The 20,856-nt window shown below is 48.9% G+C and overlaps 2 protein-coding genes across 6 annotated transcripts; one reads left to right on the top strand and one right to left on the bottom strand.

Annotated features, from left to right (window-relative positions):
• Positions 1 to 205: 205 nt before the first annotated feature.
• slc25a23a (solute carrier family 25 member 23a) lies at positions 206 to 16,140 on the bottom strand. Of its 2 annotated transcripts, none has more exons than XM_023840987.2 (10): positions 15,504 to 16,140; positions 11,056 to 11,182; positions 10,650 to 10,737; positions 10,459 to 10,570; positions 10,036 to 10,194; positions 9,557 to 9,709; positions 9,214 to 9,327; positions 6,678 to 6,845; positions 2,991 to 3,141; positions 206 to 2,885 (listed from the first exon to the last, which is right to left on the bottom strand). In XM_023840987.2, exons 1-10 carry the CDS (start codon positions 15,675 to 15,677, stop codon positions 2,698 to 2,700), a joined length of 1,434 nt encoding a protein of 477 aa, XP_023696755.1. In that variant the 5' UTR covers positions 15,678 to 16,140; the 3' UTR covers positions 206 to 2,697. The 2 variants fall into 2 exon arrangements, with proteins under 2 accessions (XP_023696755.1, XP_023696757.1); XM_023840989.2 differs by having other exon boundaries at positions 11,056 to 11,179.
• A 45-nt stretch (positions 16,141 to 16,185) lies between these two features.
• Positions 16,186 to 20,683, top strand: LOC111858849 (regulator of G-protein signaling 5). Of its 4 annotated transcripts, none has more exons than XM_072711843.1 (6): positions 16,186 to 16,341; positions 18,637 to 19,135; positions 19,314 to 19,379; positions 19,476 to 19,528; positions 20,040 to 20,203; positions 20,356 to 20,683. In XM_072711843.1, the coding sequence occupies exons 2-6, from the start codon at positions 19,092 to 19,094 to the stop codon at positions 20,521 to 20,523; spliced, it is 495 nt and encodes a 164-aa protein (XP_072567944.1). In that variant the 5' UTR covers positions 16,186 to 16,341; positions 18,637 to 19,091; the 3' UTR covers positions 20,524 to 20,683. The 4 variants fall into 4 exon arrangements, with proteins under 4 accessions (XP_072567944.1, XP_023696758.1, XP_072567943.1 ...); XM_023840990.2 differs by having other exon boundaries at positions 16,186 to 16,535; XM_072711842.1 differs by lacking the exon at positions 16,186 to 16,341 and adding an exon at positions 16,619 to 16,695.
• The last annotated feature ends 173 nt before the right edge of the window (positions 20,684 to 20,856 follow it).

Below are 20,856 nucleotides of genomic sequence, written 5' to 3'. Positions count from 1 at the left end.
AATACCTGGGTGTTGCCAGAGAATCGCTTACGAGACGGTAGATGGTGTTAAAGTTCAGTGCACATTTGTATTTAAAAATATGCATTTTTGAAGTAACGCCAAGACCACTCAGAGTCAGTCTGATCGCAGCCACAAACCAAACCGACGACGGGCAGCACCAGTACATTTTAAGTGCAGAAATTTAATATAAACTCCAAACAGCATATGGGATAAAATGATTTATTCACACACTTTGCTTACAATAAAGCTATAGATAAACATGCATTTGGCATGAATTTCTTACTTTGAACCATGAAATCATTTAGACTTTTTTGTTTTCCTGTGATATGGAGTCAAACTGAACTAAGAACAAAAAGGTAAACTGAATCAGTGTCAACAAAAGATGTGAGGCCAGATGGTGATGTGAAACAGGCCACCCTGGTGCTCATGGGGCTGGATGCTGACACCAGATGGTGATGTGAAACGGGTCACCCTGGTGCTCATGGGGCTGGATGCTAACATTAATGCTCGAGTGAGGTTTCAAGTTTCAGTATGTAACCAGCCTGCCTGTTGTGTGTTCTCAAAGTAAAACATCAGGCAGTATTGTCATCCTGTCCCCTGGCTGATAACGGCTGACAGCAGAACTCTTCTGGGACTTGTAGCACGACGACTGCCGGTTCAAGTCTCCAACCTGAAGCATGATGCTACCCAAGAGATCCAAAGCAATATACAAGGAGGTCGCTTGGGGACCTCGAGGCCAGAAACCAAGCAGCGTCACCTTCCCTGCCACAGGCAGCCTGTCCCCAGACTGACCATGGAAGTGGTTTTGACCAGAGCAATGGCTTTATGAATCTGGTTTGGTTAAAAAGCTTAAATATGATCCAGATCCAAACAGCCAAACAGTATAATAACCATTCAAAGCTTCATGTTTATGTAACCAAAGTGTCACCCAAGCAGTGCAGATATAGATGTGCAGTTAATGTATTAGTTAGGCACACAAAGATGTAATGATACCCCAGGCAGTGGACAAGTATCTGTTTGGTCCAGAGAGATTCTTTCCAATCCTAATCTGATGAAGGCAACAAGGGGTCCTAAGCTGTTCTTGATGGGCTCTAGGCCCCAACGCCCCTGTCCAGTACAAGCTGTTAGAAGACAGATGGATATGTAGTAACATAGAAATTCAGTGCACATATATAGTGAAGGCAGCATAGATACTTGTGAATGGAAAAAAATAAACCCTATTTTATATAAATATCTTCATACATGTTGAGTGCCTGTATATAAATGCCACATATCAGTAGTCTTATGTGTTTACTTTTATTGCAAACCATCCCTGCAAGAATACACTACTGGGAAATCACTGACAATAAAGGAATAAATTAATGAAACACAGTGAGCAAATTAATATTGTTTGAACAAATTCAGTATGGATGCAGTGAAGATGAATGAGTAGAGTGTAAATGGCTGTAGTGAAGATGAGTACAGTGTAAATGGATACAGTAATGATGAATGAGTACAGTGTGAATGGATACAGTGAGGATGAATGAGAATAGTGTGAATGAATGAACAGCACTGTTCCCATTGGACTGTGATGCCTTCAGGTCTGACAGCCAAGCCAGGTGACCTGCCAATGGCATTGCGGCCAATCCTGTTCCCACAATGATGGACGCGAGACTTGCCCTTGGCAGGGAAACCCTAAAACCACCTACATCACTGCGCCGCTCACGGGTGTCGCTCTTCGAATTTTCCTGTGACACCTGCTGTGGGAAAACCGAAACAACCAGCGGATTTGGGGGGGGGGCAGACAGACCTGGATATCTGTCACAGCAGAAAAAGATGAGGACTGTGCTGATTGGAGATGCACAGACACACACACACTCGCTGTGCTAACCCATAATGCAAATGAGCACATGTGCATAAAGTATATAAATAAATATTTCCATCATGTAAAAGTGACACATTGCTGGCATCTTATTTTCACAGATTGTATAACGCAGTGCACTGGTATCCCCTGCAGTGGCATCTGCATGCTGCATGTACAGACTGAAGTTGTCCTCCTCTCTCTCACACACACGTCCATGGACTGTAAACATGTGGCCTCACAGGACCCTTCACATGGCCTTCCAGATAGAAGGACCAACTCAAGATTTTGTAGCACTGTGCCAAGCCTGTCACAGTCCTCCAACTTAATAATTAACCGCAGGCTGAACCACATCCCATGAATCAATCTTAGCTTTTTGACTAAGAGCACACAGCGATTCTCTTACAAAAGGGACCCTTATTTTGTTTAAAGCGCTCAAATTCAATTATTGGAAACCTTTCTTTCAGGGTCTTTTGGGGGAGTTTTTGGGAGTGTTACACAGTTTTGAGAGGCTGGATTTTCCCCCCAGATCTAATTGGAAGAGTCTCAAATATTCCTTGGCACCAGAAATGAGGTAATTGCATTTTTTTTGCCTTAATTCTTTTGGGAAAGTATAGGATCTCAGCTTCCTGCGACAAAGCTCCTGTGGAGTGAATGAAGACTTTGACCTGGACCAGAAGAATGAGGAACTTGCAATTGTGTAACGATGAATGAGGTGGATCAGAGTAAAACACAGTAAACAGTCCTTTTCATTGACGTTCCACTTTGTGACCTTTCTGAAGATCAGAGTCCTCGCCTGTCCTCTGTTCCTTCTCAGAGCCCCGTCTCCTCTCTTGCCTCCACTGCCAGCGTCATCCTCAGCTGCCCACAGCCACCCCCAGGGCCCTCCTCATCCGCTCGTACACCACATAAGAAATGCTGACGGCCGGGATGACCTTGAGGAAGTTTGGGGCGATACCGCGATAAAGTCCCATCACACCTTCTTGGGACACAATGGTCCTGAACTGGCCCAGCATGGACAACTGGGGGCTGCCTGTTGCAGTGGCTGTAGGTAGAGAGAGAGAGACTGTAGAACCAAAATGAAGAACGGACACAGGCATGAAAGCCCTGTCCTGCAGGTGTGAGCCACGAGCAGACTGCATTCACTCACCCTGGGCCTGCATGCGGGTCCGGACCAGGGCCAGGGGGTAGCTGGCTAACTGTCCACAGGTGCTGGACACAGTGCCACAACCGACCAGCACAAGGACCCCTGGGTCTGCTGAACTGGCAGTGTTCCTCTGTAACCAGGCGTTCTTCAGGGTCTGGGGGGGAGCAATTGGAGAGAGGAAGTGGACAGTTGCTGCCACAAACGCATACACACTCCTTCCTGCAGAGTCTTGCAGCACAAGTTAAGAGACCAGTCGGACCTCTAGTGTTATCAGCCCAGCACTGTGGAGCTGCTGGTGTTACGACTGTGTTCCTGTGGGAGCCACGCAAACATCAAAGACGTAGCAGGTAGACACTGTTTACAAAAGGAGAGGCGAGAGGCAAGAAGCTGCCAGACTCACAGGAACGTCAAGCATGAACATTAGTCTAAGAGCGGAAAACTTTACGTGGCCAAATGCTCCTAAACAGTGACGGAGTCTCTTCTGGAGAGCTCCGCTTCCAAAGCCTTCGTCTCATCTGTTGGTTTTACACGATCGTAAAGTGCTATGTAAACAGGAAAGGGAGGGGGATGGACATCCCACTTTCCACCCGAGAGTAAATAAAGACCAGACAGTCTGAGGACCAGAAAGAGAACAGCGGGATAGCTATGAGGGCAGGCCGTCACGTGTCTGACAGTAGGTACTGACAGGACTAAGTACAAAAACTGGCCTAAAATGCTTCAGATTCACCTTAGCATTTCTCTGTCCAAAAATGTCACATTTCATTTTTTTTTCACGAAAGTAAAGGATATTTATAATTCTTTTGGCCAACCTCTACGAAATTGTACAAAAAACCCACAAAAATTATCCATTGAAGTGCAGTGATAATTTATGCATTTACATTCAAAGACTAATACTAAATTACAATATCATGTTAAAATGAACACTTCCTGACATAGACCTTCCCAGGGAGGCTGACGAGTGTGATTCCCTTGAAGGTGGAGCACATGCCCCGGTCTCCACCCCAGTCTGCCAATCCAAAGACACCGTCCACCCCAGTCTGCCAATCCAAAGACACCGTCCACCCCAGTCTGCCAATCCAAAGACACCGTCCACCCCAGTCTGCCAATCCAAAGACACATTCCAATCCTGATGCAATGCATTACGGTTAGATGCATTGTGACCTCTCACCCGGCTGCACAAACTGGAACCGTCTCCGTGACGACACACCTTTGCCCTTATTGGCTGAAGAGTTTAGTTACACGCATGACGTTTGTATCCCAGGCAGTTCCAGTGCGTAATCCATTTCTCCCGAATATCACGTAAAGCAGTGAGAACTAGTTTTCAGTTAATTTACCTGGCAAAATAAAGTTTAAATAAATAACATAAATGCTCTAATAGTACACGTAAGTTAGTGGTTTATTTATTGTTAGTTACTGTAATGTTGCGCTGCTTTATTTGGTTAATCGTCCAGTCTGTGAAGAAGGCATTCAAGTAAGAATTGCATTGTAGTATGACTCATTTCCTGGCGCATACAATTTATATCAGGTCAGCGTTCACGGTTCAACTTCTGATATTCAGATTGAGTTCTAGGGCAAACTGGTTTGTTCGACTTTCAAGAAATTCGAGTTCTAGTGAGTTCGAGAACCGAGGTACGACTGTATTTATATTTCTACTCATTTTGAAAGGTTTGTTGTGTCTAGCCTCCACTTAATAGTGTGTTTCTGTGTTTTACAGCTAATAAGAAAAAGGTGTCTGTTTAAATGGCACTTAATAGGTGAGCCACTGTTTAACAAACAAATGATTTACAACAGAACAAAAACAGAAGCATATGTGTATTGAGAAAACGACTAGGAACCTGTCACCGCGGTTAAGTTAACTGAATATGGAATATGAGGCTTTCTGGCTTTAATAACTTTTAACGGAAGGTGGGGCATTTTTAATGACAGAATTGTGATGTCCAGTACACAGACATCGATGCACACCGATTATTTTTTCGCTTCAAACCATTCCGTGATTTGTGCCAAATCGTGTTAATAGCTAATAAAATAGGTCCTGTCGGCTGTAATGACATGATGGTTTAGCATTTTGGGCTCATGGCGACTGTTGCACACCCCTTTGTTTCCCAGATTGCTTTACATACAAATTTTAATTAATTTTTGAATGTTCGAATGTATCCGTATACTGTGCAATGGGACAATACATGAATTGGTTAATAACTTTAAAACTAGAAAAGACAGGCACATCTAATGAAGTGTGCTGTGATCAGTGGACAACAAGGAACAATGCACACCCATCGGGTAGAGGTGGGCGATAAATCGATTTTATCGATTAATTCGAATTTACAGTTCAGGATGATGTGTTTTTATGAAAATCGATTTTATTACTTATTTTACACGTGAGCGCCAAAAGCGGAACTAATGCGACGCACCGTTCTTCACGGGTACATTAGCGCGGTGCACCCAAACATTGCAGCGGGTTCACAAAAATGGCAATGGTTCGGTTTTGTGCCGTCGGACACAGACCAAACAAGTCCTTGTTGTAAAGTCTGTTTAGAAACTGTGGCAACCAAAGGAAGCAGCACGACAAATTTGTTCCAGCACCTAAAGTGGAGGCACACAGGGGGAGAAGTGCAGCTCCCAGCGAAATGAAAATACCCGCAGCACCAGCACGGCATCCAAAGTTAAGCAAGCAACCGTCCCTGACACGTTTTCGAACTGTGTGCCATATGATAAGAATGGGGCAGGATGGAAGGTGATAACAAACGCTATCGCAATGTATATTGCAAAAGACATGGTGCCCATACATACTGTGTAAAAGCCGGGATTCATTAACATGCTAAAAGTTTTTACAAGTTTCTGAAAGTGTTTACAATGGCGTGGTCTGCCATATCACTTACAAGCATCTTTTTTGGCTTGTCAGATTGCACTTTAACTATAAAGTAAACAAACAAAAAAAAACAAAATAAAGTTAAAACTTGTTTTGAACCATTTATTTGTCATCTGTCGTTTGATTTTGATTAGGGGAGGGGACAATCGATTAAAATCTAAAATTGTGAAAAAAAATTGGAGATTTTATTTTTAGGCCATATAGCCCAGCTCTACCCTGGGGTTTTCAGAATAACTTTCTCTGTAACAGTTATTAATTAATACACTGTATGCATATTAAATGCCATTCCATACATATTAACAGAGAGAGCCCCTCACGATTCGCGCGCCAATGTCGTACGGATCATCTAGGTACGCCGGCATTGTCTTCAGGGAAATTGTAGTGGGAGGGGCAGTGCTCATATAGGGCTGGCTTACGCAGAAACCTCGACTTAACCAAGAACAAAAACTGCTCGGAGCAGTTTTGAGACTTAGCGTAAATTGCCATGGCAGCATGCCTCGACTAAAACCTACCCACCTTTCGTAGTACGGGTTAATCGCGAAGTTACACCACGCGTCATCCAGTTAATCGCTAAGTTACCCGGATAAGCCAGTAACCCCACTTTGTAATACAGGCCACCGATCTAGATATAGTTGGGCTCACAATGCACAGAACCCCATTCACATTACACCAGACCTTTACGGTTCCTCCTGCAGGTAATGGGCCCACAAGAGATTTTATATTTTTATTTAGTATCAAAATAAAAAAATAATGCTGACTTTGCGGAATCTAACCTGAACTGGGTGGAGCCCATCAGCGACACTCACTGGCCCAGACAGACGTACCTCATAGACGGCCAGGTCAATGCCAGCGTAAGGCAGGATGCCCAGGATGTTGGGCAGGTAGCCCTTGTAGAAGGTCCGCAGCCCTTCCATGCGGAGGATGTGCCAGGCGCAGTCGGCCATCCCGGAGAACTGACCCGTCTTCCTCAGCGTAAGGCGGGTTTTCAGCACCTGGAAGGCAGAGGAGACGGAGAACGGGGTCTCATTTTCATGCCATCGAATTCGCTCTGGGACTTCACTCTCATTACACTGCAGTGGCGTTTCTGTTGAGCAAGACTTTGTGCATTTTGAAGAAACACTCAAAAAAAGTAAAATACCGTAAAAACGTTTTGTTCTTTTGAGGTCATTTTTGTGGCAAGTCCAAAAAATAGTAATTAATTTGCAAAACTGCAATGGGAACAGCATGTGCGAATGAGCAGATATGCAGGACACTATGATTAGCTGTTACACAGACACTAACTCCATGTTAAAGCACAGGATGAGAATCTTAGTGCATACTCACATTTGGCCCAGTTGCCTTGTACCGTGCCTGAGCACGACTGCCCCCCTCCCCACTCCCCCCCTCCCCCGCTGGTCTGCACTCGCATTGTACTTAACGATCCTGGCCCAGTCGCGCTTTTGTCATCACTGTGTGACTTTTTGTGTTGAAGAAAACATTGGAAGAAAAGTGCCATTGCATTGTTTTGGACGTGATGACACCCAACCCTCTTAGATTTGTCATGTATGCAATGCAACGATTTTCATTTAATCATGCTTCACATATAAGATTGTGTGCGTGCCTGTGGCAGAGACTGACGCACACGCCACGCACACTTTCATGCATACATTATTTTACCAAATATGAGTTTTTGTGTTGCATCCAGTTGTTCCTGGATACTCACGTCAGCCCAAATTTCCAGCAAACACTGGACCACTGCTGTAGACCACTTTGCCACCATGTTTGTTAAATGGCCAGTGGCATCACTGACGTCACGTCTGTGTTCTGTGTTCAGACACGGTTAGCGATCACATCATGTGCACCGAATCCAACTGAACTGTGCCCGGGCCTGAGCACGGAAAGGTGTGATCACACTAGTCAAATGAACTAGACTTTGGGTGTCAAACATGCTTGGCCATGGTGTTCACCAGCTAATGCCAATACACCCCTAATCCCACCAGAGGATGAATAACAAGTATTATTCACGCAATATCCATTAACACCATATTCACAATTTCACTTTATTGACTTCATGAAATTTGCTTATAATTTGCGCAAAACACTGCATGTTGACAGTATTTTGATTGTTTTCCCCCCACAGAGTGGCAGGGAACTCATATGGAGGGGTGTCTGCTCTCATACCAGACACTCAGGAGTGGTGAGTAATTCAGGAGATAAAACAGAGTTTTTGGGGAGGGGGCGCCAGATGCTGCATCCGTCCTTATTTTCTGGAATTTCCCACCAGTGAAACGGCGTGCGAACCCCGGCCGGTGCCTCATCACTGTCACATCCTTCTGTGGATGCAGGCCCCCGATCCCACCAGCCAGTGCCATCAAGCGTGTAGTTAATGTCTCTGTGCTTACAGCCCCGCAACACCGGAAGGGGGAAGGAAACGGCTCTCCGCTCCGAGGGGGGGCAGGCTCACACACTGACTTGGTACAACACCCCCGCTGATCTGATTATAGAATCTTATCAGCAGCACGGCTTGCACTGACAAGGACGTCAGCATTCTTTTATGTTTTGAAGAAAGCTAATCTAACTGCACAACTAACACGATAAAACATCAGCATCAATCATTCTGGGAAAATGGTGAAGATCTTTAGACCATAACATGTTTATACACTTCAGAACCGGCAATCTTCAGAAGCATTTCCTTCAGGCTCCCTCTCTACCTTCGCGAAATGCCTCAGGACCCACCTGCTCCATGAATTCCTTTACTAACCTGACTGTTCTTTGAAAACTCTTGTATTGCACTTACTGGCCCTTGGGTTGTCTTTTTAGGTTTTTACGTTGTTAGACGTTGTGCAGCTCCTGCTCCAGTGCTGCTTACAATGTGCCTGAACCTTCACTGGAAGCTCAGCTTCTCTGAACTTAACCCTAGTTGACTGCTTGAACCAGCACGACTGTTTGCAATGTGCAGTTTGCCTCGCTTGTACAACACTTTAGACCAGGGTTCTTCAACTCTGGACCTCGATTCCAAATCCAGGCTGTGTTTTCAGTTCTCCCAGGTAGTTGTTTAATAATGACTGATTCTGATTGGTCAGAGGCTTCACACTTGACTGACAGGTAAAGGAAGGCTGGAAAACCAGCAGTGCTCGGACCTCGAGGACCGTGAGTTGAATAACCCTGCTTTAGACAAAAGCCTCTGCTAAATATGTAAATGTAGCGCATTCCTCCGACCACGTGACCACTGGGACTCTGCTGTGATTGGTCCACCCTCCCGCACTGCATGGTGCCAGCCATGCTTGACGGTGCATTTCACTGGGGTGACGGCAGAGTCATTAAGGAGGAATGCGGACTTAGGCCCCCGGGGCCATGTGGCGACGGCCCGGCGGCTCTGACCTCCATGGGGTAGATGATGGTCTGTGCCGTGGCTCCCGCCAGAGAACCCGCCACAAAGCGCTCCTGCACGCCAAGGGTCCCTCCCGCCTTGCCGCCCTTCATCAGCAGCTTGATCTGGTATGAGAGAAGCCAGTCAGGAGGCCAGGCGGGGATGGTGGAACGAGGTAGGCCAGAAGAAGGTGACAGGCTGGGCCGAGCTGTAAGGCACAAACCGGGCATGCAAAGGCGCGGAGAGAGAGAGAGAGGGAGGGAGAGAGAGAGGGAGAGGGAGAGGGAGAGGGAGAGAGGGGGGGAAGAGAGGGAGAGGGGGGGGGAGAGAGGGAGAGGGGGCTTGCGGCCCCACCTGCTCATATGCTAGGAACTTGATGGCGGTCTCGGGGGCAATCTTCAGCACGTTGATGCCGTTGCCCCTCCACAGGGCTGTCAGGCCACCCTCCCGCACCATCTCCCGCAGGCCACTCCACACGCTCGCCCGACCAGCACCCGAGCCGTGCACCTGAGGGGAGGACGACATCCACTGTGACTGGGGGGGGGGGGGGCGTCTTTAGTGTGGGCTCACGGAACCCAAGGGCAATGCTAAGAGCGTAAGGGGGCCACCAGACTGCTGTAACCACATTGTAGCCATAGCCCAACCCACCAGACACGTAATCCGCAACTTCCCAAACCACATTTTTCATCTTCTGCGGCCAGGACCGAGTCCACACCCCTTACAGGTGTCTCAGTGCTATTTCACCTGATTCCACTTTAACTCTGCAAAGCACTGAATGACCAGTCTGTCCACCGGAGAGACACCCTCGCCCAGCCGGCCAGGCTCATACCCACCTGCAGGAAGACCTTGAGCCGGTCCAGGGGCGCGGTACCAGTGCGGGACACAGAGCCTGCCATGGCCCCAGCCATCAGCTGCCTCCACACGAACCCGGACTTGCGCTCCTGCTCCGTGAACTCATCAGGGATGGTCAAGTGCTCTCCAATGTCCAACATCTGCCAAGGATATGGAGGCAGGAAGCAGTAAAGACCCAGGGTATTGTCTGTCACACACACAGGTCCGATCCATGACCCTAAGGTCTTAGAATAGTCCATAATGGGTTAAATATGCATGTTCGATAGGCTGATTTCACATGTAGGCCAGGGGCTATCCCAGGCAGGAGGGGTCACAAGACTGGGGACACCCTGTATTGGACATTCTCACACAGTCATATTTAGGGACACCAATTAGACTAACTGCATGTTTCTGGACACACGCACCAGGGAGTGCTTCCAATAGAGGGCGATTTCCTCCATGTTGTGCAGGGGGTTGAACAGGAAGTGATCCCTCCACTCGTTCCAGTCGATGGTCATGGTGCCATCCTGGTCCATGCTGGAATAAAATGAGTAATCAAAATGAAAGGGGCCCCCTGCGCATAAAATGTGGCCCCAGCCTGCCACCCCACGCTCACCTCTGCAGAATCCTGGAGGCCTGCTCTGTGGTCACCTCCACCCCCAGGCTGCGCATGGACTGCTGGATCTCAGACAAGTCGATGCAGCCTGTAGCAGAACTGCAAACATTAGCCGCCACTTGCGTATAAGGTTCATGTCTGTGCACCGGTGTACATCGCAGAAAAATTTCGGAATTCTAACTCTAATCCTGTCCCGCCAACGGAAGTCACGGGAAAAGGGGGATAAAATAAATCGGCGAGAGCTAACAGCTTCGTAAGAAGCACTGGCTCACTGCCAGGCTACGTGACACGAGTGAGCAGGAGGAAGTAGCAGGCCGTGAAACAGCAGAAACAGGATTAGCATGAAATGGTTATGGTTTGGGTTATCCATGTGGGCGGGACCCGGCGGAGGTGGGAGTGCACTGACCGTCATCGTTACGGTCTAGGCTGCGGAACATCAGCCTCAGCTGCTTCTCCTGGGCCCGGAGGTACTCTGTGAATTCCTGGAAGTCCAGCTGGCCGTCCTGGTTGGTGTCACCAGCCTCCACGATCTGCTGGGATGGAGGCAAGATGGCGGGGTGGGGGGTGGGGGGGTGTGCCAGGGAAGTGGGATGGGGAGGTGCCATGTGATTAGGAGGAGGGGTGAGAGGAGGCGAGGGGGTGACACGTTACCAGACGCAGCACACAAACACACACACACTGCAGATCACGGTCTTAAACATCCATCCATCCATTTCAAAAAGCTACAGGCATAACGGTCTTAACGTAATATGTAATATTTAATGTAACATTTTCTTGTACTCAGAGTTCATTCACTGGCTCGTGCCCAGCTTCTTACTGGAGTCTGTGGGCCCTGCACGCAGATTCACACGTCTGTGGGTGTGCTTCCTTCCAGCAGCGCAGTGTAACTGCACGCCCTGCCAGTGCATCGAGCCCCAACACGAAGTGAATTCCTACATGCAGCTTAGAGGTCAGAAGACGGGCACATGCATGCATAAGCGAATGCCGTCTTAGACATGTATACATTATACTGGGGACCGAATGTTCCCACAATGTGATAAATACCTGCTATTTTGACATTGTGAGGAACATTTTTTCTGCCCCCACAAAGAGAAACTGAATTTTATGAAAATGTATGACTGCAATCAAAAAACTAAAAATGCCATATGTCTTGTATTTTGTTTGGTTACTTCTGATTAAGGTTAGGGCTGGGTAGGGGTTTGTTGGGTCATTGTTGGGATTAAGGTTTTTCCCATAGAAATGAATGGATGACAGTCCCAACAAAGAAATTAATACAAATGTGTGTGTGTTTGTCTTTGTCTGTGTGTGTGTGAGTGTGTGTGTGTGTGTGTGTGTGTGACCAGCCAAGGCCCAGCAACCTTCAAAGGCGGCTTGTCTTCCCCATCTTCATATTCACAGCCAACCAAAAAAGGTAAACACACCCCATAATATTAATGACTGCAGTGAGAGTTTTGGGAGTGACACTGGAGTTACCGCGGGCGGGGGGGCACTGAAGATGAGCTGCTGGGAATGAAGTCCAGCAGCTGCCTGGCCGGTCAAGGGGCAAGACGGCAGACAGGGACAGTGCATGACAACAGCCCGCCACCCCCCCAACACAGAAAGGAGATCCGACAGCCCCCGTTATCAGCAGACAAAACAGGCTGAAACACGAGCAGAGGCAACCATTCTGTGTGTCTGCAGAAGCAGGGTGTCAGCGTCAGCCTATGGCAGCCGCTACAGCGGCCCACGAGCGTCGGAGCCAGCGGAGAAGGGAGTAGCATGCAGTGGGGGGAGGGGGACTCTCAGCCCTCGTGCAGTGGGGGGGGGGAGGGGGACTCTCAGCCCTCGTGCAGTGGGGGGGGGGAGGGGGACTCAGCCCTCGTGCAGTGGGGGGTGGGAGGGGGACTCTCAGGCCTCGTGCAGTGGGGGGGGGGGGGGGACTCAGCCCTCGTGCAGTGGGGGGGGGGAGGGGGACTCTCAGCCCTCGTGCAGTGGGGGGGGGGACTCTCAGGCCTCTCAGCTGGCTCTTACGCTCTCAGACCACATCTGCGCAGTTGCTCCCTTTCCTGGACGCGCCTGTGTAATACTGTGTAAAGCCATGTAGCTCTGTGCAAACCATTAGCGCACGCTCGGTTACTGTAATAGACAGACAGTGTTTTCTGGAAATAATACATTTCAATTCAATAACTGCCAGTCCAGTCAGGGTTATGGAGCCACAGAGCTCAAACACATGTACTGAGAGCCAGATTAGATCCCATAACAGCATCACTTTGGACCTTCAGTGTCAACTGCAGAACCCCAGCATCACCGTAGCATGACCTTTCTGGAAGGCCTGACCACATGAGGTGAGCGCAGTGTGCAGACGGTGCCACGGCTGGTCGTATTTCACACAGAAAAGGAAGCCCAGCTTCAGCAGAGCGGCAGCTTGCTTCACTTCCTGTGGCGACACAGCAGGTCGGGCCTGTGGCCTCCTGCAGACCCTCATACAGCAAGCCGTTTATTCCCAGCTGGGCCAAGTTTCTGCCACTTTAAAAAAACTGTGAGCTCACCACTCCACCACGCATGCCTCAGTCAAGGGTCTGGGCCTCCGCTCGCCACTGTGAGCTCACCACTCCACCACACATTCCTCAGTCAAGGGTCCGGGCCTCCGCTCGGCACTGTGAGCTCACCACTCCACCACGCATTCCTCAGTCAAGGGACCGGGCCTCCGCTCGGCACTGTGAGCTCACCACTCCACCACGCATTCCTCAGTCAAGGGTCCGGGCCTCCGCTAGGCACTGTGAGCTCACCACTACAACACGCATGCCTCAGTCAAGGGTCCGGGCCGCCGCTCGGCACTGTGAGCTCACCACTCCACCACGCATGCCTCAGTCAAGGGTCCGGGCCTCCGCTCGGCACTGTGAGCTCATCACTACAACACGCATTCCTCAGTCAAGGGTCCGGGCCTCCGCTCGGAACTGTGAGCTCAGCACTCCACCACGCATGCCTCAGTCAAGGGTCCGGGCCTCCGCTCGCCACTGTGAGCTCACCACTCCACCACGCATGCCTCAGTCAAGGGACCGGGCCTCCGCTCGCCACTGTGAGCTCACCACTCCACCACGCATGCCTCAGTCAAGGGTCCGGGCCTCCGCTCGCCACTGTGAGCTCACCACTCCACCACGCATGCCTCAGTCAAGGGTCCGGGCCTCCGCTCGCCACTGTGAGCTCACCACTCCACCACGCATGCCTCAGTCAAGGGACCGGGCCTCCGCTCGCCACTGTGAGCTCACCACTCCACCACGCATTCCTCAGTCAAGGGTCCGGGCCTCCGCTCGGCACTGTGAGCTCACCACTCCACCACGCAAGCCTCAGTCATCATATTTTTGGTTCGGTGTCAATGTTCAAAAACACATTATTTTCTCATACTGTACATATTCATTGTGTCTAAAGCTCCACCCCTGGTGAGCCCACTGTGCGCTGATAGGTCAGCTTTCAATGATAACAGTATATAAAACACTAAAGGAGAGGGGGAAAGCCAGAAAAGCAAGAATGTGTCTCTCTAAAATCTCCGGATATAATGTCCAGACAATATGAAAGTATGAAAAATCCTGATCTCAAACCAGCTGACAATCACGGCCCTTATGATGTGAGAATTGCATGTGTATAACATTAATATCGCACATCAGCCAGCCCTATAATATACTACAGCCATTTTTCAAATTCAGTACAAAATACCCCACCTCGCGTTGTACTGTTGTTCAGTGCCGGTACCAGTTTTTACACCAGTGGAAAACCACAGCTTGAAGTTCTGTACCTTTGGAACCATTTTGCTGTGTTAGTAGATGTTGTGTGGCTGTTGCTCCAGTATTGCTTACATTTATGCCTGGGTATTCATCAAAAACTCATCAACTCCTTGACAGGAATTTCTTTGTAATGTGCTGTGTGCCTGATATCTACATCGTTTTGACGTATATGATTGTTTTGTCATTTTCAAATCCTGGCCTACAAAGTTGGCCAACATTGCTTTGGCGCCATTATTACTAGTGCAGATGTTGTTCTATAGCTTAACGTAACACACACATACACTCCTATTGGGGTTTAAAATGCACATCAATACACAGACACACAACTTACAGTGACGTTTCATGTTAAGAGACAGGAGCACTCTGGAAGCCCGCCCCCTCAAGGAAACCTTCCAGCGCTATTGGTGGTGTCACAAGCAGTTTATCCAATCAAATTGAAGAACACAGAACACCAGCGGTGACATGTCTGCACAGATCTATATTTACCTAATTGTCACAGATTTTACTCCAGGTAATTTAGGCAAAATCCCCACAGTATTCAGTCAATAATTAATCAGGGTGTTTTTCCTTAATAATGCAGATGATTATTATTACACATTATAATACCATTATAAACAACATGTTTCAGCCCATTTTCACTGTAATATCACTATGCCAGCTGCGTAAAATGGGAAATGTATTTCTTGAGGTCACTGTAAAACGACATTCGTATGTTACCGTCTGTGATAAAGGCGAAACGGTACCGAATGTCCCGTCAGACCGATGACCCATTAGGTGGTTCTACTCTTCCACGGCTGACCCTGTGTGGGCGGATTCTCCATACCACAGATTCCTCTCTGAAGGTTCCTAAAGCTCAGGTTTGGTAGGACGGGCTGCTTTGCTTCTGCCCGGCCCTGACCCCCAACAATCCGCACGATCAGCCTGGTGAAAGGTCACCCCATGCCGTGATAGGAGGCTGTGATTGGGCTAAACACACCTGACTTAGTAGGTGTCTCCCAAACAGATGTGGTCGTGGGACAGTAACACAGCGCGGTGCTGCGCGTCTGTACCTATAACAGGGCCGGGGTACTGAGACCGGGCGGCGCAGCCTTACCTCCTCCACTGCGGTCCGGAGGAGCCCCCGGGCGGCCAGGCCAGTGCGCAGCTCGTTCACGTCGATCCGCCCGTCCTTGTTCAGGTCCAGCTGCTCGAAGAGCTCGGTCCAGCACCGTTCCCGGTCCGGGTCCGAGTCCGGGCGGTCCTGACACCGAGCCCGGCGCAGAGCCATGCTGGCGTGTCGCACCAGCTCCAGCACCGATCCGGGATTTCTAGCGGGACACAAACGGGACCGACTAGGTGCACTGAAAACGATCCGTACCGCGGAACGCGAGTTAACTTTAAATTAGGCTACATCTAATATGCAAAAAGGAGCGTCCGGGTGCAGCGGGCTGCCAGCGATCAGCTCCCCGAAACCGTGCGCGCCGACAAGCTGTGACACTTGATCCGAGTTTACTTTCCATAAGGAGAAAGCGATGCAACGCCTGGATTATCCGGTATTGGCCGGTGTTACCCGTCCCCCCCTCAAAGCGCCGCGGGCGGCAGCACAGCCCCGAACCCACACGTGTGTGGCGCTTCAAGCCCAGCACGGCACGGCCAGCTCCAAAGCGGCTGTGTTCGGCAGAAACGACCGCATTTCCACAGTATAAACCGACGGGGTGCAGCCCTCCTCCACTGGGCTCCTCCTCCTTCCAGTACGGCTCGCTTTGGGTTTCAGGAAGGATTAAACCCCGGAGACTGGTGACCGGGTACGAACCCAAAGGAGCCACCTTTCCCCCTTACGGGACCACATGTAATGTCTGACCGGACACGGATCGTTAAAAAGAAGCGAAAGGCAGAAGGGCGTCTTGAGCCGCGACTTCCCGTCGGGTTTTGCTCAGACGCGGAAAGCGACGGTACGGGGATGTTTTTCCGCATCGGAATGGTGGGGAAGCAATGGCAGAAACAGTCTGATGGTCTTTCTTCGGAAACTGCATAAGTGTAATTGCCATAAATCCTGCACTGGATTTCAGTTTAACCTAATCAGGCGTCTGAATCAGATACCGAACAGTGATTACCAGACACCCTTTCTATCTACATTATTTATAAGGTAACCAGCTGCTCGTTGTGTGGCTTTGTAATGAACTGTGCGACCGGCTTCCATCGTTACCTGGTCTAACCTCAGTAAATCCCGTTTACCATGTACACCGCTTTTATACAATGAAGCACAAGGAGAGGCGCCCCCTGTCATGCAGACCCCGACACAACAGGTAGCTTTGCAAGGTTTGGGTTAAAGTGACATTTAAAGCAAATTGTCGCATTTACTGCAGTTCTTTTCTTGGGAAAGCCCCGAATAATGTAAGTTCACTTCTGAAAAGACAAAAGATGTTCAGAGGAAGTTGTGCACACAATTGCATGTGATCGGGATGAAAACAGAATAGAAAATATTTTGGCTCTGACGGCCGGGCATTTGGAACAGACGTTTGGAAAATGATTGTCTCATTTGGAGGCGTCATTAGCTCAGTTGCGGTACTGATAACCGTGAGACAAAGCCCGAGGGCAGGACAATCTCCACTTGTGCGCAGTATATGCGACCATTTTGCAATATTATAAAATATTCTGTAGTCTGTATATTCAGTATATAGATTAAATTCTGTTAGGCCGAACAATCTTTGTTCATAATATTTTCCCATTTGAGGCGTCATTATTTACGCAGTTGAAGTTAATGACGTGTCATAACTTAAAAGCACCTGTTTTTTAAGATTTCATTATTGTTATTCGCAGTTATTTAATTGTTTAGCTGTATAAAAATGTCACCTAGGGCATATTACATTTCAAATAATGATTTCTACGGTTTTACCGTTTGCGCATCTATTTTGGCATTGGCTGCAGCCAGGCGCTCTTGGTAGCGGCTGGGAGGGGGAAGGCGCCACTTGGGCTAGGACCTGCCCTGCCTATTACCATAAAGACGTTAATTGGTTGTAATAGCTTTTCCCCCAGTGACACAGCGCAGGTTTCCTTCCGGGGACCCGAAATAAATGTCTGGGCTGCGGATTTTTGCGCCGTGAGACGGAGCGCAGCCATAACCAGAAGAATGATCGCTGCTTGTACGGGGCTTCCCTACAAGGGCATGCGCGAGGCGCTGCGGCCGGCCTGCTGGCCTCGCTCTCCAGAGCCTTGAGGTGGCCAATGGGAACCGACGTGGCGTTTGATTTATATTTATATTATAAGTCATATGTTTGGAATAAACTTCCTAGTCACGGAAACATAATCCCGTGATTCATTAAGTTCACCACTAAATACAGTTCAGATCCAGTTGATTAGCTGATGCTTTTTATCCAACGCCAAGGTTTTAAGTGCCATAGTGAAGCGCAGTTTGGTCATAGATGCTACGGGCTGCCTGAGATGTGAAGCAGCGCCTCCTTAACTGTGACTCCACATGTCAAACAGTTATGAAATATGCAGCTATAGAAGGTAACTGACCATTAGTTATCCATCATCATAACTGCTAATCCACTGCAGTGAAGACCGTCCCAGTAAGTGGCACTCGAGACAGGCCGTGGACGGGGCGCCAGTCCATCACAGACCTCACACACGTCCTCTGCTTGATCAGACACACCAGGGCATGATTTCTCACGCACAGTCGGGCCCTGAGCAGGAAGCCCAGGAGTCCAGGGCGTCTAACAATACAATCAAAACAATGTTGGTTCAGAATGGCACCGAGTTTGTTATTTTTCACTGCAGTGTGATCCCATAATTCATAGCATCAAAAAAAATCTCGCAAAGCCAAAATCAATAGATAAAGTAAATGAACATAACATTAATTAGTAATTAGCTATTCAACTAAACTATTCATGGTGAATTATTTATCTTCCATGAACTGAGACCCTCAGGACATGACCATACTGTGTGCACTAAAACATCTAGTCTGTTTCAACATCTGATATTTAAAGGTTTGCTCTGAAAGGCAGGTCAGGCTACCGGGAGAGCAGAGGGAGTCTGAACACAAGGAACATGTGTGAACTGCACACGCACACACACACACACACACAAACACACACACACACAGAGCTGAGGGTGGGAGCTGAGCTCTCACACCCTGACAGAGGGGGTATTAGGGGACAGCAGTCTCCTGTGCTGCTGAAATCGATATTAAGCTGCCCGTCAGTCACGAAAGGTGATGGTTCCACGTACCGTCCCCGTGGCGACAGGTGACAGGCGTGTGAGGTGCCAGAACGAGGCTCCATCCTGTGGCTCCGCGGAGCAGCTGTCCTGCTTTCACCATCCTGCCAACGCTGAATGCTGCTCAGAGGTGAGAGACCATGGCTGGCGTGAAAGGCCGCTGTCTGCCACCAGCTCCTGCCTCTTATCAGTGTACCGTCCCGTGAACAAAGCCCAGCTGTCCCCGCCCCGCCCACGGTGCCCGCCCGCCTGCCCGCCGCTTTGTTCTGCTCCTCAGAGCTGCTCCCTCCCTTCAGGACATGTTGTGACACCTGGCAGGGGCTCAAATCTGCCTGATTCACACCCTGATTAGCTAGTTGGACCCCCACCAACCTTATAAAGGGTGTGGTATTGCACTCTGGAGTGAGAGGAAACCAGAGGCGTCAGAGAGCAGCTCTTCACTGCAGGTTCTCTCCCTGGTCGCGATTCCAGAAGCCGGTCACCGATGTGTCGGGGATTAGCATCTTTCCCCTCGTCATGCTTGGAAAAGTGAGTCCAGAGTTTTGTGTGTCACGTCTGTGGCACATTCTCTTCCTCACTATCCCCAATGTGCTTGATGTTCTGCTGATGTGCTCTTAAACACTGATTATTTCTGCACCCAGATGTTCATGCGTGATGTGCAGCTGTGGGCCGTCTGGTCACATGATTGTGTCTGCGTGTGTTTCAGAGCAAAGGGGATGCGGGTGAAGATCAGTCACCTGGCTCAGAAGCATGAGTGGACCCACAAACACAGGTAGCGCCATCTGTCATGGATCTGCAGGCGTGCTGCTGCCGTTCTGTGTCGATCTCGGAAATCCCCACAGTCATGCTCCCCTCTCACCCCGTTCAGAGCATCGGAGGAGAAGGTCCTTCCGGATCTGGAAACTCTGCTCAGCAACAAGGGTACGCAGAATCAGAGTCAGAATCAACTTTATTTGTCACGTACAGCCCGAGTTTGAGGAATTTGTTTTGGTGTAATCAGTCACATTAAAATGAGTTGCAAAAATAATGTAACAGAGTATTAACGATAACCAACCAGAGACACAGAGTATACACAAATAAGCAAGATGAAACATTTGGATATGGTGCAAAAGGACCAACTGCCCAGATAGTTCAGTGCAGAAAATGTACAGCAGTACAAAAATAAACAATAAATGATAAAGATATAGAGTGGGTGAATAATGAGGAGGATGCAACAATGCATTGATTTCATAGGCAATATGACCTGACAAAACAAATTGTTCATGAAGTGCAACGTCTTAGGCAATGAAAACGGATCAGCCAGAGGTTTCATGCTTGAGCATATTCACCTTTGGTTTCCCTGGTTGGACACATCTTTGATGGTTTGTTTCCTACCCTCTGTGTTCATGTGAGTTATCGTTTCCTCTGCTGAGTCACAACACTCTGTCCTCAGTGGGCCTACAGGCCTTCCAGTGGTTCTTGCGTTCTGAGTTCAGCGAGGAGAACCTGGAGTTCTGGCTGGCCTGTGAGGACTACAGGAGGTCGGAGCTGAACCAGCTGGAGACCAAGGCCCAGTGCATCTATAGTCGGTTCATCAACTCTGAGGCACGACAAGAGGTGAGCTGGGTGCTGGGGGAGGGGGCAAGCATAGGAAGAAGGGGGAGTAGGCTGGGGCTCCTGAGGAACGTAGGGACCTGTTTGGTTGATGGGCTTCACATTTCTGTAAATATGGTGGCCTTTCACCATACTATGAATAAATGTGCGTGCAGGTAAATTTGGACTCCGAGACTAGAGAGGCTCTGGTGAGGGTGATTGAAGATCCCAGAGCCGACGCCTTCGATGAAGCCCAACAGAGCATCTACAGTCTCATGGTCAAGGACTCCTTCCCCAGGTTCCTGCGTTCAACCCACTGCCAGGAGGTGCTGAAGACTCTGTAAACTACACCACCTACTGGCCTGGAAGACCAAGAGCAGCCTTCTACAATGACCTCCCAGTGCAAGTGACTCTATGCTAAGATCATTATTAATAGCAGTGTACAAAATATCTTTAGCATGGATATTCATATAGGCTATAGTAACTTTAATAAAACTAGTGTATCATCTATATATATATATGATCAGTTTGTTTGCCTGCCAATATTACTGGAGATAATTCGATCTCCTAGAGATCTATAGAGATTAGTGTATCACGCATGTCATGCTGGCTGTGGAGTGCACCACCTGCTGTCCAGCACACAGCACTACACCAGAGAACAGACAACCTGACAGGTG

This window comes from Paramormyrops kingsleyae, chromosome 5, assembly GCF_048594095.1.
Source record: "Paramormyrops kingsleyae isolate MSU_618 chromosome 5, PKINGS_0.4, whole genome shotgun sequence".
Classification (NCBI taxonomy): Eukaryota; Metazoa; Chordata; class Actinopteri; order Osteoglossiformes; family Mormyridae; genus Paramormyrops; species Paramormyrops kingsleyae.
Note: the sequence above shows the minus strand (reverse complement) of the source record. Positions and strands in the feature narration are given on the sequence as shown.